This window comes from Fukomys damarensis, unplaced genomic scaffold (assembly GCF_012274545.1).
Source record: "Fukomys damarensis isolate Sample0158 unplaced genomic scaffold, DMR_v1.0_HiC HiC_scaffold_1, whole genome shotgun sequence".
Lineage (NCBI taxonomy): Eukaryota > Metazoa > Chordata > Mammalia > Rodentia > Bathyergidae > Fukomys > Fukomys damarensis.
In genome coordinates, this window is record NW_022900913.1 from 554699 (window position 1) to 574237 (window position 19539).

A 19539-nucleotide genomic window follows, 5' to 3' on the forward strand; every position below is an offset into this window, starting at 1 on the left:
AGGAGGGTGCACCCAGGCCCGGACAGCTCTGCCAGAGGCGAAGGCCAAGCCGGGGTTGCTAGGTGGGCGTGCAAGGGACCAGGGGCCCAGCTGGGATGGGAGGCAAGCTGAGAACCGGGTGTGGGAGAGGCCGTGATGTCCCAGGCTGGGAATCCCAGGGCCTGCGCCTCAGTCCCCAGGCTGAGGAGTTAGAGGATCCTTGTTCTGCAGGGATGGCCCTGTCTTCCAGGGGTGACCACGGGCGGGCAGCAGGGTCTAAACTGGAAGACTGGGGCTGCCCAGACCACAGCTTTTGCCAGGGTGCAGGATCTTTTTCTGGCCCAGGCGTCCAGGATCAGAGCTGTCCAGGTCTGGAGGCCCAGAGCCACACTTATGTGTCAGCTCAGCACTGGAAGTGAGGTCTTCACTGGGGTTAAGGGGTGGTGGGCTTGTCAGGGGCCTGACCCCCTCACCCACTGCCGCTCTGCACCCTGTGTGACCACATCTGTGTCCTTTTGGGAAGGAAGTTCTGCCATTGTGGATGGAAAGCCCACACTGCAGCCCCATCTAGCCCAGGCTCCAGGTGCTCAGAGGTGAACTCAGTGGAGGATCTGTGCTTCCTGGAGTCTGATGCCGCTTCTGTGGAGGTCAGAGATGCATGTGGGCCTCTGCTGGGCACAGTAGGGACGTGTTGTGGGCTGGGGTCCAGGAGAGGCCTGGCCCTGTGGCCCTGTGAGCTGCGTCATGCCTGCTGGAGGACATGTTGGTGGCCAGTGAGCGGTCAAGGCTGGCCTCTCAGGCTGCCACTGGTCAGATGTGACACTGGGCCGGTGTTCTCATGACGGGCTCGGGCCTCCCTGGCCCTGACTGTCTGGCCTGGGGACCCTGCCCCAAGGATGCCTGAGTGAGAGCAGTGTGGTGACAGGTTGTGACTCCAAGTGCTTCTCGGGCGTGGGACCTGGGGTCACAGGGTGCCTACTCTGGAGCATGGCGTGCTTCCAGGGATGTGGAATCTGCACTGAGGGTCAGGGTGGCCTTTAAGAGCGCAGGTCCATGTCTGGGAACTTTTCTTTTCTTTTCTTTTCTTTCTTTCTTTTTTTTGAGGGGGGCGGTTGAGACAGAGTCTCACTATGTAGTGGAGACTGACGTGGAACTCACTGTGTAGCCCAGGCTGGTCTCGAACTCACAGCGATCCTCCTGCCTCAGTCTCCCGAGTGCTGGGATTATAGGCGTGCGCCACCATGCCTGGCTTGGGAACTTTTCTTAAAGTGTGCATACCCACCTTCAGTTCCATGAAGCTGAGGTCCTGTCTCAGGTGGGAAGACCACTCGCAGAACTAAAGACTGGGGCACTCGTGAATCAGCTCGGTTGCCAGCGATCGCACCGCTGTCCCAAGCTGTCCTCCTTGGCCACGGCCTGGGGGGCCCAGCCAGGCCCCACCCTCAGCCTAAGACCCTTGGTGGGTGCAGCCCTATCTTGGCTGTGTCCTCTCTTGCTGGTGGCTCTTGCCTCTGGTCCAGTGGCTGCCCAGCTGGGGCCAGCAGGTGGTGGGCCTTCCCGTCCATCTCTGGCCTTCATGGTCTCCACACAGCATCCAGGGTGCTGTTATCTGTGTCCTTTTGGTGGGGTCCCTGGGAATGTCTCACGCCTCACACTGCACCCCAGGGGCCAGTGTGAGGATGCACTTCTCCTGTCCTCAGCAGTCACCCGTGAGGAGGGACCATGGGTGGCAGTAACCTCGTGCACGTTCAGGGCATGTCCAGTCCTGACTCACCTGCCCTCCCTGCACCCCAGAGATGACTGCATGCATCTGTGGGGCCCTGAGTGCCTTGGGCAGCAGTGTACTGGGTGGGGTCACCTCCTCTCCCAGTGCTGCTCCCTTGGGGCCTAGAGGCCCAGGCTGTGGGCTTGTCAGTGATGGCTGCAAGGGGAACAAGAGGTTCTGGTGGCACCAGAGGCATCTGAGGTGGCGGGTGGCTCCAGTGGTGCTGGGTGGTGGCCTTCCTGAGCACGGGTCAGCCATGGAGGGAAGCGGGGGTCCCCACATGCTCAGTGCATGATGCTCCTTTACAGTGCAGCTTGCATCCCTGGACTGTCTGTGGTCTCCCCAGTGCTGCCCCTCCCGCCACCACCCAGTCTGGTGGGAGACTGTTCAGGGCACAGTCACAGTCAGCAGCAGGTTTTGATGTGAGCCTGAGAAGAGAGCATCTCCCAACTCCAGAGATGGCATCTTAGCTAGGGCTCTGAGGACTTGCCTGTGTGTAAGCTGAGGGGCTGCCACACCTGTGGGAGGGAAGAATGTGGTGACATGGCCCCTGGGGTCCTCCATTTGGCCTGTTCTGGGCCAGCCACAGCACAGAGATGGCCCAGTCCACCATGTCCACATGCGGTGCCATGGTTCAGGAGGCAGTGACCTGCCGGAGCCTTCAAGGCTAGGCTGTGGACCAGGTAAGGACTCACTGTCCCCTCTGCCTGGCCTCTGGAGTCTGAGGCCAGCCCCCTGTGACAGTTCCGGGGCTCCGTTCCTGCAGCATGGTGGCACTGGTCCTGTGTGGCAGGCCCTTCCCTGCAGGTGCATGGCCTCTGCGGAGGGTTGGGGATCCCTGGGCTTCCACCCATCACAGCCAGCACAGAGGTGTGGGTGGAGGGCCTTATGGGCTACAAGTGCCCAGGGAGGAGGTGGGGATGCCGCAGCTACTCCTTGCTGCCAGGCCTCAGGGTCCCAGGAGGGGTGGCATTGCCTGGGGACTCCCCAGCCCAGCATCCAGGGTAGACAACGAAGGACCAGGGAGTTAGCTCAGTGGTTCTGCTGCCTGACTCACAAACACAAGGACCCGAGTTCAATTCCCAGTACCCCCCCACAAAAAAGAATAAGAAAACAGGGTAGACAATGGCCTCAGAGGGTGCTGTCCACTCCTCCTTCCTCTTTGTGCCCTCTGTGCCTGAGCTTGGGGACGTGCCCCGGCCTTTCGAAGCCATCATGGATATGCCTGGAACCCAGGGCATAAACACCAGGCTGGGATCTGGGGGTCCCCAAGGTCAGGTGTCATCATCCTCACTCTCCCACAGATGGCCTGGGGGCCCCTCTTGGCCTGTAGTGGGTGGAGTGGTCCCTACAGGCCAAGCCGAGCCGATACCTCTGTGAAGCCCAGCACTGAGCATACAGAACCTGCCCTGCCGGGCATCATCACACCCTGGGGCCACCACATCGGGGCCCTGGGACGTGGACCTGCAGGGCCACAGCTGTCAGCCTGGCCATGGCAGAGAGCAGCCAGTGGTGTCCAGAGTGGACGTGAGGCCAGCCAGAGGAATGGCGGCCATCAAGCTGGGGCGCCAGGCCCTTGGGAGGCCCCGTGGCTCTGGAGGCATGGTGAGCATCGGCTGCTGGGACTGGGACAGGGCTTGCAGAGTGTGCGTCTATAAAACATGCTGTGAGGGGCTGGCTGTGCCAAGACGGAAACTCTGGGCACACAGGGGTGCCCCAGAGATCACTCTGGAGTGGGGTGCCTAGGACAGAGCAGGGGCCACTGGGCTCCCGTGCCATCTTCCCCCAGCCTCCGTCACCTGCTTTGTTCCTGCTTGAGCTGGAATTTCAGCTTCTGGCAGTAAAAGAAGAGAGGTGACTTTGCCACTGTTCCGGGTCACCGTGGGAATCCAGATGCCCCGCATGAAGCACATGCCCTTCCTCCACTTCCTGTGGCTGGCTCACTGGATAATTCTGAGGGTTCTTGCCTTGCTGGTTGGAGAGTTTATGTTTTCCTTTCCTTTGAATCCCTTGCTCCTCAGTCGCCTTCAGCCAATGGCCTGGTAGCTGTCCGGCCAGGCATGGAATCAAGTGCAATGGTGGCAGAGCCCTGGGACACCTGAAAGCCAGCCCGGTCATCGCACATGACTGGGCCCTTGGAAAGAGTGTCAGGTCAAAGGCAGGTGCCCACGTGCTCATAGAGGGCCTCTCTGTGAGGGCGCGTGGGTTAGAGCCCCGTGAAAGGCTGAGCTGGGTACTGTCTAGGCTGTGATCCTGCACTGCTGCGCTGGCAGGCCACGCCTGCCACAGGCCAGGATCACAGCCAAGTCACAGCTGGCTCCCTGCTCCTCCCTGCAGAGGGAGTCCTAGCTGGCTGGCATCACAGTGGGCAGGGCAGCAGGTCCGGTTGGCAGGCATGATTTGCACCCAGAACCTGCAGTCATCCAACAGTCCTGGAGCAAGCCTGGCAGGCCTTGCCCTGTCCTTCCTGCTTCCAGATGGATGCTAGTATCAGAAGCCCCTGGTTGGCAAGGACAGGCCTATGTCACCTGGGAAGCCATGGGGAGGCCTGGTGGGAGGCTCCTGCCTGGCTGGTCCATATACAGCTGGGCAGTGTCAGCTGAGAGGTGTAGGGACAGAGCCCTTCTCGGGCAGCCACCTTGCCCTGGCCTCACCCCCTTTCCAGAGTGACCCTGATGGCTGCTAGTGTGCGCCCAGGGGTGCGGTAGGCATGAGGCGGCCCTACACATGGCCTGTACCCCTTCTTGGAGACCAGATTGGTGGAGGTGCTGGTGCCCCTGGCTGGGGTCCCCGCCTCTGCTTGCAGGTCGATGGCGGGTGCCCACACCTTTCCTGCGAACACTGTGCAGATGGGGTCTGCTCCGTCTGCTTTGCTGGACGGGGCTGGGCAGCCCTTGGTAGCCAGGGGGGAGGATTTATTTTCCTTTTGTTCTGCAGAATCTTCCAAGGAAACGGTAACTAGTTTTGAGCTTCAAAGGCAGAAAAGCTGAAAGGCATGTCTTATTTTCATGCCGAAATTCAAGTGGAGAGTATTTGAACATGACCGTCAAGTGTCCCAGCGGATCTGGCCGCGGAGGGCATCTTGAGCTGTCCTCCAGAGCCATTGACCCTGCCAGCCTCCGTCCCGGGCACCCATCACTGTTACGAGCCTCTGTCCAGCCATGACCGGTCCTGGTCCCAGCAGAGGGGACAAGAGACCCACCTAGTTCCCTTCCTCCCCTTGGCTGGGCCTCTGCTCCTTCCCTGTGGTGCCACGCACTCCTCCCATGGCCGATCCTCGCCCGGGACATCGGTCTGGCTGTACATCCCCTGCCCTCTCTCTTTACCCCTGCAGCTGGCCATGCACGGGGGATGATAGAGGAGGGGCTCTCAGCTGTGCGGTGGCCTTGTGTCCTCAGGTCTTGGGCAGAAGAGCCCCAATGGCTGCTCACAGGACCCCAGCAGGAGGCCGCTGTCAAGGCCCCTTGGAAAGGAGGAGCCCAGCCAGGCAGGGCCGGGCCATGTGGGTGGAGTCCTGGAGTGGGAGCCCCAGCTGCCCCAGCTGCCCCATGCCTCAGTGGCAAGGGTTGATGGGAACCAGGCAGGGAACTCATGCTGGGTCCCCACAGGAGAGGACAGCAAGGCTGCTGTGCTTGCCCTGGGTGTCTCACAGTTGGGGACACGGTCAGAGGGTTGCTGTCCAGATGGCCCGTGGAGGCCGGCCAGCACCAAGGCCCTGTGACAGGACAGGCAGCATGGTAGCCAGAGATGGAAGGAATGGGCAGAGCACTGTGGCAAGACAAGGAGCTGAGAAGGAGGAGCCGTGACACCCCATGCTCCTCCTAGAGCTATGCTGACCATGGACAGTGTGTGCAGGCCTCTCTGTGCTACTGGGTAAGTGTGGGATGGAGGACTCACTCCCCCGTCACACCCTGGGGACTCCAAGCCTCATCCTGGCTGTAGGTCTCTGTCTTTCTGTACACAGATTTGTAAAAGTGACCTGGGTTTTCTTGACAACGAAACTGGCTTGGGCCCCGGGCCATGCATTGTGAGATGTCCCTGAGGTTAAACTGTACTTCACTGGTGACATCTGGTCATGCCGGCAGTGGCCAGATGTGGCTGGTAGGTGGCAGTGTCAGGCCAGTCTGCGTGGGGCTTGCAGGAGGCCTTGCTCCTCCTGCATGGGCAGAAAGGTCCTCTGCCTCCGCTGTGGTCAGGGAGCCTGCACCGGCCCTGCACGGTTGTGTCTCACCAGAGTGGATGTGGCCTCCTGGCTGCGGGGATGGGAAGCCTCCTGGGGGCTTCTCAGCACATCCTTGGGCTCGGGCAGGGTAGAGGTGGCACGAGGCAGGACAGAGGCTGCGCCTGCCTGCTTTGGGGAGCTGTGGGTGGGTGGGCACAGTGGGCGCTGCGTCTCTGTCATGGCGCTGCTGTGGGCTCAGGGCCCTGGCAGACAAGGCCTGGGCCAGAGGACAGCGATCAGGCAGTGCGCCCCACTCCTCCAATGTCCCCAGCCCTGGGCACTGGTGCAGTGGGTCTTCTGCTTCGTCTCCATCATCACTGTGGTCCTGTCCTGGGAACCATGTGCTGCCGTCTTTGCTGCCTCTGTGGTTGGACCGAGCCTAGGGGTACAGCCAGGCCTCCTATGCTCCAAGTCCACCCTGCAGCTCCCTGTGTGGGCTGTGAGGGTTGGCGCTGTCCGAGACAAGATCTTTTGTTACTTAACAGGAGCCACAAGCGTGTGGGTCTCCTCCGGACACTTTGTCCTTCCCACAGGGGTCTGGGAGACTTCCTGGGGGAGGCCTGGGCTTGTTGTGCAGGGGAGGCCTGGCTTGGTCCCTGCTCCTTTAAGGCCCCTCTTCCAGACCCAGAGCCCATGTGGCCTCCCTTTGATCTCAGCAGCTGCGGGCCAGCGACAACACAGCCCAGCAGAGTGGTTATTATTGCGGTGGGCAGGGAATGTTTCCACATAGTGCCACGGAGGGTGTTTAAAAAACAAGCAAAAACGCTTATTGCTTTTTCTGAGTCTCTCTGTCCCTGGGGGCCCTGGCTGTAATCAAACACAAGCCCCTTGCCTTCCCAGGCTCCTCTCTGGCAAGTCCATTGGCATCGTGCGCGAACATGCGGTTCCTGCTAAATTAAAGGGCAGAAGTACTGAGAGTTCGTTCGAGCTCTTTGCCAGCTTTGGAATTAATCTTGCTTTGAAATAGGATACATAAGGCATTTGTAGGGATAAAAGAAAACAAAGATGCTGTGTAGCTTTCCTGTAGCAGAGTCCAGTCCAGGGCCACATCCAGTTGGATTCGGGGCCCTAAAGGCAAAGGTTCCAGAATCTGAGGTCTCTCGTCTGGCCTTCACTCTGTCATTTTGCAGCATCTGTGGCTGGGGCTCAGAGAGCAGCATAGAGCAGTAGCCCGCTCATCCCAGCTCTTCTTCCTGAGGAGTCCCGGGCTGGGAGAAGACCTGGGAGAAGACCTGTTTCCGACACAGTGTAAAAGCACACTACAGACTCGGGACTGGGACCGGGACATGTTCCTTACCGCTCAGGCTCATTCGGTCCTCTGCGCAGAGCTGTGCGTGTTTGTGCACATGAGCCACCTGTAGTGTGTGTGCAGCTTGTGCAGACACAGGTACAATGCGTGTGCACACGGAGTTATGCGTGTGCTGACAGCTCTCCCCAGGGACATCCCTGTCCACGCATCACCCTTGGCAGAGGCGGACACCTGGGAGGGACGCAGAGTCCCCTTCCCCACCCTGCGGGTTAGTCTGCGTGTGTACCCAGGCCCCGCTGACCACTCACTGCCTGAGGTCCTCCCCGAGCATCGAACACCTCACGGTGGGGTCCCCTGGGACTCCGCCTCCCCTGCTGGAGCAGAGTCCCGTGGGTGCACCAAGAGGGATGGTGCCGGGAAGACGCCGGCGTCTCTGGTGCGTGTGGCCGGGTCCGCGTGCTTCTGATGGGTGGCTGTGTGGAGCCTTCCACACCTTTCCTATGGAGCGGTGGAAATGGGGCGAGGCTGTGCTTCTCTTAGGCCAGGTTGAGGATGGAGACCGATGTGTTGTCTGGCTGAGGAGCCTGAGTGTGTGTTAGGGGCCCCCTCACACCAGTCAGTTTCTCTCGATGTAAGTGTCCAAGTGGTCTTCACAAACTGATTCAGCTGGGCCTGACCCGGAAGCGCCACGGGCAGAACGGAGCAGGCCCTCGGCCGGCCCCCTGGTCACCTCTCCTGGCTTCGCTGCTCCTGTGATTAGCTCAGCACTGGGGCTGGGAACACGTGCAGAGCAGCCCCTACCACACAGGCAGCAGAATCACCGAGCCCGTGAACTCCGCTGCCCCATCTGAAACAGTTTAGCAGAGGAAACTGAGACCTGGACCCCAAAGCCCCGGGCAGTCCCAGATGCCGGCGGAGGACCTGGAGTCCGAGCCGGAGTCAGGCTGTGGGAAGGGGGCCTCGCCTTCTCCAGGGCCGTGCTGCTTCCCCAAGTCTGTAACACCCATAGCTGCCCAAGTCCAAATTCTCCCCTTTCAGCCCCTTCTGCACCCCGACCCTCGCTCTTCTCACCCTGGACCCCTTTCCTAGTGACACCTCCAGCACACCTAGCCCTTTGGGGTTCTCAGAACCCCGCAGTGCCCTCTGCTGTTCCAGGGGCTCAGCCCCATCCTGTGGGTTATGTCCCCAGTCTGCCTGAGGGATAGCCACAAAATCCATGTCCAGGACCCTGGCAGCGCCAAGGCAGGAGCCAGGCACCTCCAGGACCCTCGGGTGACCAGGGTCATTGGTGGCCTGTGCGTGGCATTGTCCTGGACCCCACTGGCCCTGGCTCCTCCGAGACTGTGCTCTAGTGGTTCCACTGGCGGCAGAATATGGAGGGTGCTGGGCTTCACAGCTCAGCCCTACCCAGACCCTATCTACTCTCAGGCCCCACCAGACCCCGTCCTGCTCAGGCCTCTCTGTGACGCCTCAAACCTTAGTGGTCCTCACTCTGGCCTGGGATTGCCTGCCCCACCAGGTGGGCTGCTTTCAGCCCCCAGGCCCAGAGGTGGCAGGACTGACCCCGGCTGAGCTGTCTCTCAGGGTCAAGGGGCCCTAACACAGCTGCCTGTTGTTTCTGGAGAGTTTGTGGCTGCTGGAGCAGTGCAGCTGTGGCAGGCTGTCGAGGCCTGGAGTGACATTAGTGACTGTCCTGAGCTGGACAGCTAGGGAGGGGCTCTGCCTGGCCGGCTGTGGCCACTCGGGGCCACAGGGCCCAGGCACCTGACCCGCTGCTTTCCGGAAACTTAGTTCTGGACATTGTCACCCACACCTCTGCCCTGGCCCTGCCCCCTCCCATCCCCAGAGACCTGTCCTAGCTGCCCTGTATCTCTTCCGTGTGTCTGCCTCTGTCTGTGTCCACCCCTTAGGACTTGGTCAACAAGAGCCCCTCTTCCTGTCCTCCCTCCTGACACTGGGGGAGATGCAGGAGTTTGCCCAGACCCTCTGGGGCTATGCAGTCTGACCTTGTGGGCAGCAGGCCATTGCTTCTGGTTCATGGGCTGGACCTTTCCCTGGAGAAGCAGGTCTGGCAGGGTGGTGCAGGGATGGGTGACCCCGAGTGGTCCTCTGTGCCCTGTCCTCTTGCCCTGGCTGCACCTGGGTCCTGATCACAGGAGTGTGTCCTGGGGTGCTTTCCTGGGTACTCGGGGGTCTGGCATTGTGGACGAGATGAGACAGTCGGCGTTTGCCAGGTGCTCTCCGGCTGCTGGGGAACACTGTCCCCTCCTAGCAAAGGCGCCCCAGTGCCCTTGGTGCTCTCGTGAGGAGGTCCATGCCCCTCTAGCCTCCATAGCCGCTGTCTCTGAGGTTCCGTATCACATGTGACCTGGCACGCAGGAGCCCGATCCTCCAGGATGGGTGCTGAGCACAGGGGCTCTCTCTCTGTCTTGCCTTCTTCCCAGAACCTTTGAGCAGCCTGTGGGAAGCGTCTTGGGAGCCTTGGCCTGGGCTGCCCTGGGGCCTCTTGTGCTCACGAGAACAGCTGTGTAGAGTGGGGAAGAGACGTAGACAGTGGCCCCAGGGGCAGCTGCCTGAGGACAGAGGTAGTCCCTGAGTCCCTCGCAGGTGAGGAGAGCAGGTGGGGGAAAAAAAGGAAGGCGCAGGTGCCAAGGGACCTGCAAAAAGCCAGCCCAGCACCCCAGGCATCCCCGGGCAGCCTGCTGAGGGTGAGGACGTGAGGGCGGTTAGGCTGAGTGGAAGTCAGTGTCAGCGGTTGGGGGTGTGAGGAGGGGAGGGGCCCACGGGAGATGAGATCGGGCACTTGGGAGGAGGTGGCTGGGGACTGCATGGGTCAGGTGATGTCGCCCTACAGGGACTCAGCTGCCTGGGGCGGTGCCAGGAGGAGCCGCACATCTGGCCAGGGGCTGGGCCGGGTTTATATTTCACAATTAAAGCTCCTCGTTCTCTGTTAATGAGGCACACAGATTAAAGGGCATTGGTCTGGACTTAAATCACCACCGCAGAGCTCAGGATTGCTTCCCCACAAGTGCCCACTTCCCCTCTTTGACCCTGTCTCTCAGAGCTGGTGGGTCAGCTTCATGCTGAGGAATTCTTGGGTTCCAAGTGCGTGTCGGGGGGTCCTCTGCAGTGGTCTTTGCCAAGCACAGGAAGCCACTGCCAGCCTGGGGGAAGGTGGCAGGGCCCGGGGTGGTTAGTGTAGCCCTGATCAGTGATGGCATCCGTGGTCTGTTATAGAAACCTTGATCAGATATGAAGGCTTGGTCAGTTACAGAAGCACTGGTGGTTCTACAGCACTGGTTAGTTATTGTAGCCACAGTTGGTTATTGTAGTAATGGTTGGTTATTAGCCCTGGCCAGTTACAGCAGCACTGATTGGTTTTTGTAGTCCTGGGTGGTTATAGCAGCACTGGTTGGTTATAGTAGCCCTGGGTGGTTAATGTAGCAGCGGTTGGTTAGGGAGCCCTGATCTGTTATTACAACACTGGCTATTTATCTAGAGTTGGTAGTATGTCCAGGAGGCAACCCAGGTCTGTGCAGGTTCTTTTCTTCCGTGGTGCTAGGCACTGTACCCAGGGTCTCACCCAGGCTCCACTCAGAGCCACCCAACCCTCTTTCTGTCCTGGATATCTGTGTTCTGAAACCAATGCAAGATGCCAAAAACAGTGCTCAGGTGATTTTAAAAATTCGTTTTGGGTGTCTCAGGGTGGGAGGGGCGTGGGCAGCTGAGGTCAGGAGTGAAACCCCAGCCTGGCCCACTTATCACACCCCCATCTTGGGCCCCTGCACCCTGAACCTCCCCTTCCCGCACTCTCCTGGGAGCTGCCCCTGTCTCACGGGCAGGGATCTCGGGATGATGCAGTGCTTTCCGTGAGTGCCACTGGAGGTCATCTGGCTCTGACTGAGCGGGCATCGCTGCCACGCTCACCTCTGCAGGCGAGTCACCCTGAGTCAACAGGGTCCAACTTGGGCTGAGCTCTGAGGTGCGGCGGGGAGGGAACCCCATGAACTGGGCATCACCCATCTCAGAGATAGCCCTGGGGTGGCCACGGGTGCTGACGGGGCACTGCTGGAGCAGTTGGAGGTAACTTGGGGCTGTAGCCCCGGTGACAGAGTAACTGTCCATCCTGACAGTCAGCTTGAGAACAGCAATGCTGACACTGTGTACAGCTCTGGAGGCATATCACGGAATGTTTTGATTTTTGCAGAAAACTTTTAACCAAAAGTCAGGATATTAGCAGTTATTGGACATCATCTGATGTCCACCTGGGCTAGAACCCACTCGGTCCCTTAAGGAGAATGGCACACCGTGCAGTGTGGATGCGGAAAGGCCCTGTGGGACTGGATGGGCCCTCGGGACGGGTGCCAACACACTCGAGAGCAGGGTGTCCCCTCACCCAGAAAGTGCCTCCTAAAGACCACTACCGAGTGCTGCTCTCCCCAGGCTGCATCTGCCTTCCTGGCCACCTGACTCGGGATCTGGAGAGAGGAAGGCACGGGTGATCCCGGGGTCCTGAAATGCTGGGTGCTATGGCCATCAGGGTTATTATGCCCCTCAGGCTCTTGCTCATGGGGTCTCCCATGTGGCAGGCTTTCCTCCGACACCAGGCTTTGTCCATTCCAGAGCCAGGTGGCCCAGCAACACCCTAACCATGGGTCTGGGGCTCCTGCTCCATAGCTCCCTGAACATTTCCTGTTCCTTCCTCCATGTCCTGTGCTTCTGTCCATCCTGATGGGAACCATGTGAGCCTGCAGAAAATCTGCAGATTTTCTAGGCTGAAGCATCACGAGTGCATTTGAAGTCTTTCCCATCTTCCCATAACTGGTCTTGAGATCTGCCCCTGGCGGCTGGCAGTCCTACACCTCAGCCCAGCCTCAGAGGAGGTGCTGTCCCCTCAGCAGCTCCATGGGATGCCGCCCTGGGGTCCTGGGCACCTTGGGGACAGATGTGGGGGGTTGGTTTGTGGGCTGGTGGGAGCAGGAGGCAGGGAGCTGTGTAGGCAGCCACAGGAGGTCTTAGGAGGAGCCAGGCACGATAAGGTGTCTGCATGCTGCCGCTGTGTGAGGCTGGGGCCTCCAGAAAGGAGGCGGCCTGGAGGCCTGCAGAATCTCACTTGACTCCCTGTCTGCCTAGCTGAGTTGTGGTCACTCACCACCGTCTCCTCCTGTAGGAGCTGCCCAGTGAGGACCCCAAAGAGGGGGCTTTCCGGGAGGACCAGGAACCCCTCGATGGTGAGTTTGGCCCCCGCAGCCACTCCTCCCCAGCCTGTCAGATGTCACCATCCTGAGAGGACGCCCTCCTGCAGGCACACACACACTGGGCTCCATGCCAGATGAGAGTGTGGCCTGGCTGTTGGAGATGCGGAGGGCAGGTCCATGTCCTCAGTGCTGGCTCATTTCATGGTTAACAGTCTCAGGGACCCATGTTGGAGTGGGGAGGCCGGCTACATGGACCGGCACCGGGCTGAGGTTGTGTGCGGCAGGAGTGGTGACCCATCAGGCCCCCTAGTTGCTGCCATGCATGTCTTTGGTGCAGGCTGGGATGGCCAGGCTCCTCTCCTGGGGACTGGGCTTGCACTGGAGCCTGGGAACAGGAGGCCACACGTCCAGCAGCTTGGCTTGCAGCAGTGTGAGAGTGTTCAGGGTTGAGGACTGCTGGGAAGCAGGACTGTGCAGGTGGGAGGGGCGCGATGGCGCTGCACCCCCAACTCCAGCCTACAGGACAGTGTCAAGCACCCTCACCCGGAGGGGCTAGTTTGCTCCCTGGAATCTGCTGTGAGCCACACAGGGCCATGGGGGACGGGGGAGGCTGAGGGTGTCCCTGCTATGGGTGACCAAGTGACATCCCCTGCCCTCCTACTTATTCCACAGCAATGGGGTCTCTGCTCAGGCCATCAGGAGGGGTGAGCAGCCTGGCATGGGAGGCAGCTCTGCCTCCCCAGCTCACCTCCCTGGGCTGGTCCTCACCCCTTCTTGTCCCCACAGTGGCTCTGCCCCCTGAGAAAGCTGAGAGCCACGAGAGTCCAGGACAGCTCCTTGGTGTGGACAACAGCGAATGGGCGGCAGCCCGAGATGGCCCGCGAGGAGGGGGCAGGAGGCGCCTGAACATTGACGTAGGTCTTCTCCACCCCACACGTCCTGGGGGCCGGCGGAGGTCTCCGGAACTGGCAGGGTATAGATGGCGTCATGGTGGAGAGGGTGAGATGGGTGAGGGTGGGTCTGGAGGTGCCAGGCCCCCACCCTGGGGCGCCCCTTCCCAGCTGCAGCTGAAGGGGGGACCCCAGCCCCTCGGAAGGAGACACCCCAGGAAGGTGTCGCGGGTGATGGGTCCCTGAGTCATGGTGCAGGCAGAACCCGGGCCATGGGGAGACTCCCGGTCCCCAGCCTTGCTACGCCTGCAGGCCCTGCAGTGTGATGTCTCGGTAGAGGAGGACAACCGTCAGGAATGGACGTTCACACTCTACGACTTCGACAACAGTGGGAAGGTCACCAGGGAGGTAACTCACCAAGCATCTGTGGAGAGTGGGCTTGGGGTGGAAGAATCATTCTGCCCTTGAGGGCAGGTGGGCAGCTGATGACGCTCCATCCCCACGGTGGAGACAGACTGAGCCCCACTGAAGGAGAGGGAGGCCTGGGGGCAGGAGGCAGGCACAGAAGAGGGGATGCCCTGTGTGTCCTCAGTGGCTGGTGTCCACGTGCCTGTGACCCAGCTCCCTTGGGGGAAGCTGGGGCCCCGAGGGTCCCCTGCTCAGCCAGGCCCTGTGTCCAGGACAGCTAAGGGCTCCTGAAAGGAAGCGGGCACTGGGACATCAGACACTAACATGTTGAACGAGCTCGGGTGGTGAAAGGGAATCGGTGTAGTCATTGTCAGGCTGCCAAACCCTTTGGACATTGGGGCTGGGATGTAGACGGCCAGAGACGTGACCCAAGGACAGCAAGGCAGGTGTCCTCAGGCTGAGCTCAGCCAAGATGACGCCCTCCTGGCATGCCTGTGTGCGCCGCCAGCCTGGGGTGTGGGGTGAAAGGAGCCTGAGGTGTCAGGCAGCAGGGGTGAGTAGCGTTTCCTCTGAGTTCTGCTGTGTCATCCCAGGACATGTCCAGCCTGATGCACACCATCTATGAGGTGGTCGGCGCCTCCATGAACCACTCTTCTGGCAGCAGCAAGACCCTCCGTGTAAAGCTGACTGTCAGCCCTGAGTCTGTGGGCACAAGGAAGGAGTGTCCTCCTGCCAGCCAGGGTGAGAGGTCCAGGCAAGGAGCTGCCCTTGCTCAGATGGTTCTGTCTTTGTGAGCACTTCCAGGGGCAGTCACCCCTCCAAGCTACCTAACACACCCTACACCTCTCCCACAATGTCCTATAGCTCTTAGCATCTCGCCATGCCATGTTATGCTTAGCCCTTCCTATGTAAGAACTTCTCGGGTACATAGCATATCAAGCAGGACTGGCCTGGTAGAGCTCAACACAATCTACTTAGCGAGCAGATGGGTGGATGAGTAAAAGACCGCGTAATAAATGAGTGACGATTGTATGTGTGAGTGGATGGATGGGTGGGTGGATGAGCTGATACTTGGATAAATGGGTGGATGAATGGATGCGTGTTGGGTGTTTGGATGGGTGCGTGGGTGGGTAATGGAATACATGGTAAATGACTGACAGAAGCACGGCCGAGCACACAACTGAGAATACAAACAGGTGGCTGAGCATAAGCACGTCCAAGTTTCTGAAGGCAGCGACAAGCAAGCGATGGGCTAAGCGGATGAACAAGTGAGTGTGTGCTCCCCCGTTTCAGACCGGGCGCCCACTCGCAGCAGGACAGAGAGTGAGCTGGCTGAGGACCCCCGGGGGGCTGACAAGAGGCTGTCTGCCCACATCAGGTGAGCCAGGCACCAGGCGAGCTGTGTCCCACAGGCCCCTGGGCCCAGCCCAGCTGCTGGGACTAACGTTGGTATGAGGGGTTGGGCACAGTGTGCCCTGGGGCAGAGATGCCCCAGCCAGCCAAGCACCCAGGTCTGCTGAGAGATGGGCATGTTCTGACTGGCAGCAGCACTTAGGCCAGGACCCTCAGCAGTGCTCTGGATCCCCAGGGATCCACTCTCTGGCATAAGTGACAGAGAGTGGGTCTACAGTCCCAGAGAGGGGACTGGATGGCATCCCAGGGCTCTCTCAGAGCCATAGCAGGTGGCCAGGGTGCTGGATGATGCTCAGTGACTGGTTAAGGGCCTCATCCAGTGGTGAGTGGCAACTTCCTCCTGATGGCCAGGGTGGGTTCTGGGCAGAGCACTCAAGGCCTCTGCATCGCTGTCAGAGTAGCAGGGCTGCGGCCACAGGTAGGTGGTCAGGCCCTTGTCTGCCACACACAGGAGGCCTAGTGGTGACCCACGCCCCTGCCCCGAACGGGGTCCCTACTGTGTGGACGAGAACACGGAGCGCAGGAACCACTACCTGGACCTCGCTGGAATTGAAAACTACACCTCCAAGTTTGGTCCTGGTAGGTCCCAGAGGACAGCTCCACCATAGCTGTCCCCAGGAGTGCAGAGCCTGGAGTAATCTCTGCCCAGCATGCCCTCTCCTGCCTGGTGAGACCTGTCTCACCCTCCCACCACCATGGCTGGTGCCTACAATGCCAGAGGTTGCCGCAGGGTATGTGCAAGGTCTCCCAGTCCAGCGAAGTGAACTATAGGGGTTTGGATCCAGGGGACCCTGGGGGGGATGATGTCTTAGGACAGAAGGACAGGGTCACTAAGGAGGGCTGGGCATCAGCAGTGTGGACACCAGTGGGCCTGCCCACCTGTTTCCTCCTGACCACAGCCCCTGGCGGCCTTGGGAGAGTCCTAAGCCGCAGTTGGGTGCACCCTGGGCTGGGATCAGGGTACACAGGCCAGGAGGGTGGGGTGCCTCCCCTCGTGACAATGCAGATGCTGCCCCAAGTCTGCTGCATGTGGCTGACACTGACCTGGCTGGGTCTTTGTCACCAAGTGCTTGCACAGTCTAATGTGTCAGGAGGGCTCAGGCCCCTTTCCCGGGGCATTTCCCGAGGGGGTCCATCTCTGTCCCTTGAGTCCCTGACAGGCCAGCCATGCCAGAGAAGTTTCACTCTCGACTCAGGCTGGGGTGGCAGAACCAGGGAGGTGCAGGCCAAGCTCTCTGTCCCTGCCCCTGCTTACTTTGGGAAACTCGGCCATCTAGGCTCCAACCTGGCCTGGAGGGGAGCAGTGGGTGTGACCTGTCCCCGGACCGTGCCATACATGGCTCCTGTGAGGGGACACAGACCCCCATGCTGCCCAGCCTTACTCGGGCCCACACCTGTCCCACTGCAGGGTTACCACCAGAGCAAGCACGGCAGGAGCACCCCAGCAGGGCTGCACACCCCCAGAGCCGTTCCCGCTCCCAGGAGCCTGACTCCCATGCTCTGCACCACCGCCGCTCCCAGGTACTGGCTGATCACACTGCGCTGGCCACTGAGCCTGCTGCCCGAGGCCTGGACTTGCAGACCCGGCTGAAGGGGCCAGAGAAGCCATTCCTCAGGTCCCCCAAAGGTCTCGGGAAGCTGCCTGGGGCAGTGGGCAGTGGGAAGCCTGGCAGAGCCCCTGGCTACCACCTGCCAGCCGCCATACCATCGCAGGCTACCCTGGATGGTGGCCACCACCTGCCTCAGCCTCCACTGCCACCCCCACCACAGCCCCACAGCCACAGGCGGCCACGGCAGAAGGGCAGGGAGAGTCACTCGCCACTCAAGGTTGTGCACAGCCAGCCTGCCGTGATGGAGCATGAGGTGGTGCGGGACCTGCCACACACGCTGGGTGCTGAGGGCCACACAGTGCCTGTGGTCCAGCGGCACGAACACCACCACCACCACGAGCACCACCATCACCACCACCATCACCACTTCCACCCGTCCTAGCACCCAGCTCACCTGGCACGAGGCACCACGTGCCAGGCCACACACTCCGGGGCGGGCGTGGAACAGGAGCCTCGTGCCTGTGAGAGCTTGGTGTCCCCAACTTGACACCTGGCTCAGAGCCTCGGAGGCAGAGCGGGGACGTGACAGCGAGGCCTTTCTTGGCCGCATCCTCCTCGATGCTGCACAGGCAGGAGCACGTGGTGCTGACAGTGCCCAGCGGGAAGCTGTGTCCTGCAGACACCACAAGAGTGGAAACCCACTGTGCTGTTCGATCACAGCGTCCAGAGTGTGGTGGGGAACCTGCTCTCACTTCCCAGGCTGTGGACTTCTGGTGTAGCTGCGAGCACACTCGTTCCATGTGAAGTTGGGGCCAGGGCAGCTCCACGTGTGCCGTGCGTCCTAGGTCCACGTGTGCGTGGCTCCAAGCACAAATGCAGCATCAGAACAGCATCTGTGGAATTGGCTGGCAGGTGGGGAGCCGTGGGTCCAGTTGCTGCACAGGGCAGGGACAGTGTGCAGGGTGTGGTCAGTCGACGGAACTGGCAAGGGCGGTGCTCATGCGTGGCTCATCCAGGCAAGGGGGCCAGACTCAGGTCGCTCTTGTGGAGGCAGGACCTTCCCAGGCGTCCCCTTCCATGACAGCCAGCAGCACGGGCCCGTGATGGTTTGCTTTTAAACATGAAACAATAAGCAGACTGACAGCCAGGTGGGCACTGAGGTGTCCCTGCAAGCGCAGTACAGACCCTGCACTTGGTAACCTGTCTCGCTGTCCGAACAGGCTTTCCCGAGCACATACGCACACCCCACCTTGTGGCCGCGGGTCACATACATGGCACCCAGGGTGTGAGCTGTGAGGCGCATGCCTGCTGTGGGTAAAACCCAGGGACACTGCCATGGCACAGGCGAGGGCTTTTTCACTGTGTTGCTCTAATAAACCTGCCGTGTAAGCCCAAACAGCTGTGACCGCAGCCACTGGGCACCATCCTGGGCTGTGAGGAGCGGGTCCTGGCAGCAGCTGAGGGAGGCACAGGGAGGGAGCCAAACAGTCTGTCAGGAACACAAGCAGCCTTGCCGAGTGTATGAGGCTCAGCACTCAGGGCTCCTGCACCCCTGGCCTCTCCTATGAGCCCGTTCTGTTCGGGAGAGCTGGGATCCTGCTGGACCTGACTGTACCCCGCACGTGGTGGGCTCCAGGCCCCTCAGGGTGAGTCCTGGTGTGGGAGCCCACCCCACAACAGCCTCAGCCTTCTCCCACCCAGCTGTCCTCCAGTGATGTCACAGGGCCACTCCCCCAGCACCCTCCAGGGCCCAGCGGAGCAGCTGATGGGGGCTCAGGCTGAGCTCTGCCTGCCCTGGGTGCAGTCCCTGGTTTAGGACAGGCTGAGTAGCAGTGGGGACTGACCAGCCCCGGGACTGTGCCTGCGACAGCCGCCGCACCTTGAGGGTGGCAGTAAAGAGAGAGCTTAATGCACTGTGCATGAGCCAGCGTGGACATGGACCTGCCGTGTCCCCATCTGTGGGCCAAACACCGAGTATCATGGGTGCTGGCCTGGCCTACCTGGGAGTCCGAGGCCCTTGGGTCAGGAAGGCAACCCTGCCAGGCACTGCAGCCTCTCCAGGCAGGACAGCAGCGGTCACAGCTGCAGACCAAGTGCTTTCTGTGAGAGAAGTGAAGGCTTGAGGGCCTGAGTATACATATGGGCCGTCTGCTGGCGGCCTCCTAGGACAGCCCGGAGGTACACTCCCAAGTCACTGCTCCCCACGCTGTCCCTTTCTTCAGGGCTTCCTCCTACCCTCCTAGCCCCCTCTGCCACTCGCTTGAGGAACGTTCCCCCACCTGGCTAGGTGGCACCAAGCAGCCAAGCTCAGAGCTCCGTGGTGCTCGCACGTCTGGGGACACAGCCAGCAGGGGCACAGGTGGGGGCACCACTGACATCCCAGTGCCCACCCACCCTTCTCTCTGCCCCTGGTGACCAGCAGCCTGCTGGGCCCCGGCCTTGGGCCTGCCACATGCCCGCAGCCCCACCCACAGCCCTGTGACATCCTGCCTTCCAGGACTGGACACTGGCTGAGGACATGAACAGTGCTGTGGCAAAGGGTGGGACAAGCATCGTGACGGCAGCTTGGGGAGCCACACCGTCTCCGTGTGCTGCTCTGGGAACCGTGGCAAAGGCGAGCGAGCTGTCCTGTTGAAGTCCTGGTGCTCCTGCTGCTACAGCACAGGGTGATGCCTGGGGGCAGAACTGCCCGGTGTGGGGAGGCCTCGGGTTCCGTCCCCAGCACCCTGGTGAAGACAGGAGGCGGTGCAGGGTGGGCCACTTGTCACTCGGCAGAACTCTGTGCTGCTCTACACCGACAGACCCTGCGGTCATCTGCAATGGGGAGACGCTTCAGCCACTAGGACTTCACAGAACTTTATTCTA

The 19539-nt window shown here is 60.8% G+C and overlaps 1 protein-coding gene across 1 annotated transcript; it reads left to right on the forward strand.

The window, feature by feature from the left end:
- Positions 1-452: 452 nt before the first annotated feature.
- Nkd2 (NKD inhibitor of WNT signaling pathway 2) lies at positions 453-19531 on the forward strand (the record flags this gene model as incomplete). The annotated part of the gene is made up of 8 exons (XM_033766867.1): positions 453-626; positions 12386-12446; positions 13200-13327; positions 13616-13711; positions 14305-14452; positions 15005-15089; positions 15576-15703; positions 16533-19531. Coding segments are annotated over 8 exons (1404 nt in total), but the record flags the coding sequence as incomplete, so codon positions are not given.
- Positions 19532-19539: the final 8 nt, after the last annotated feature.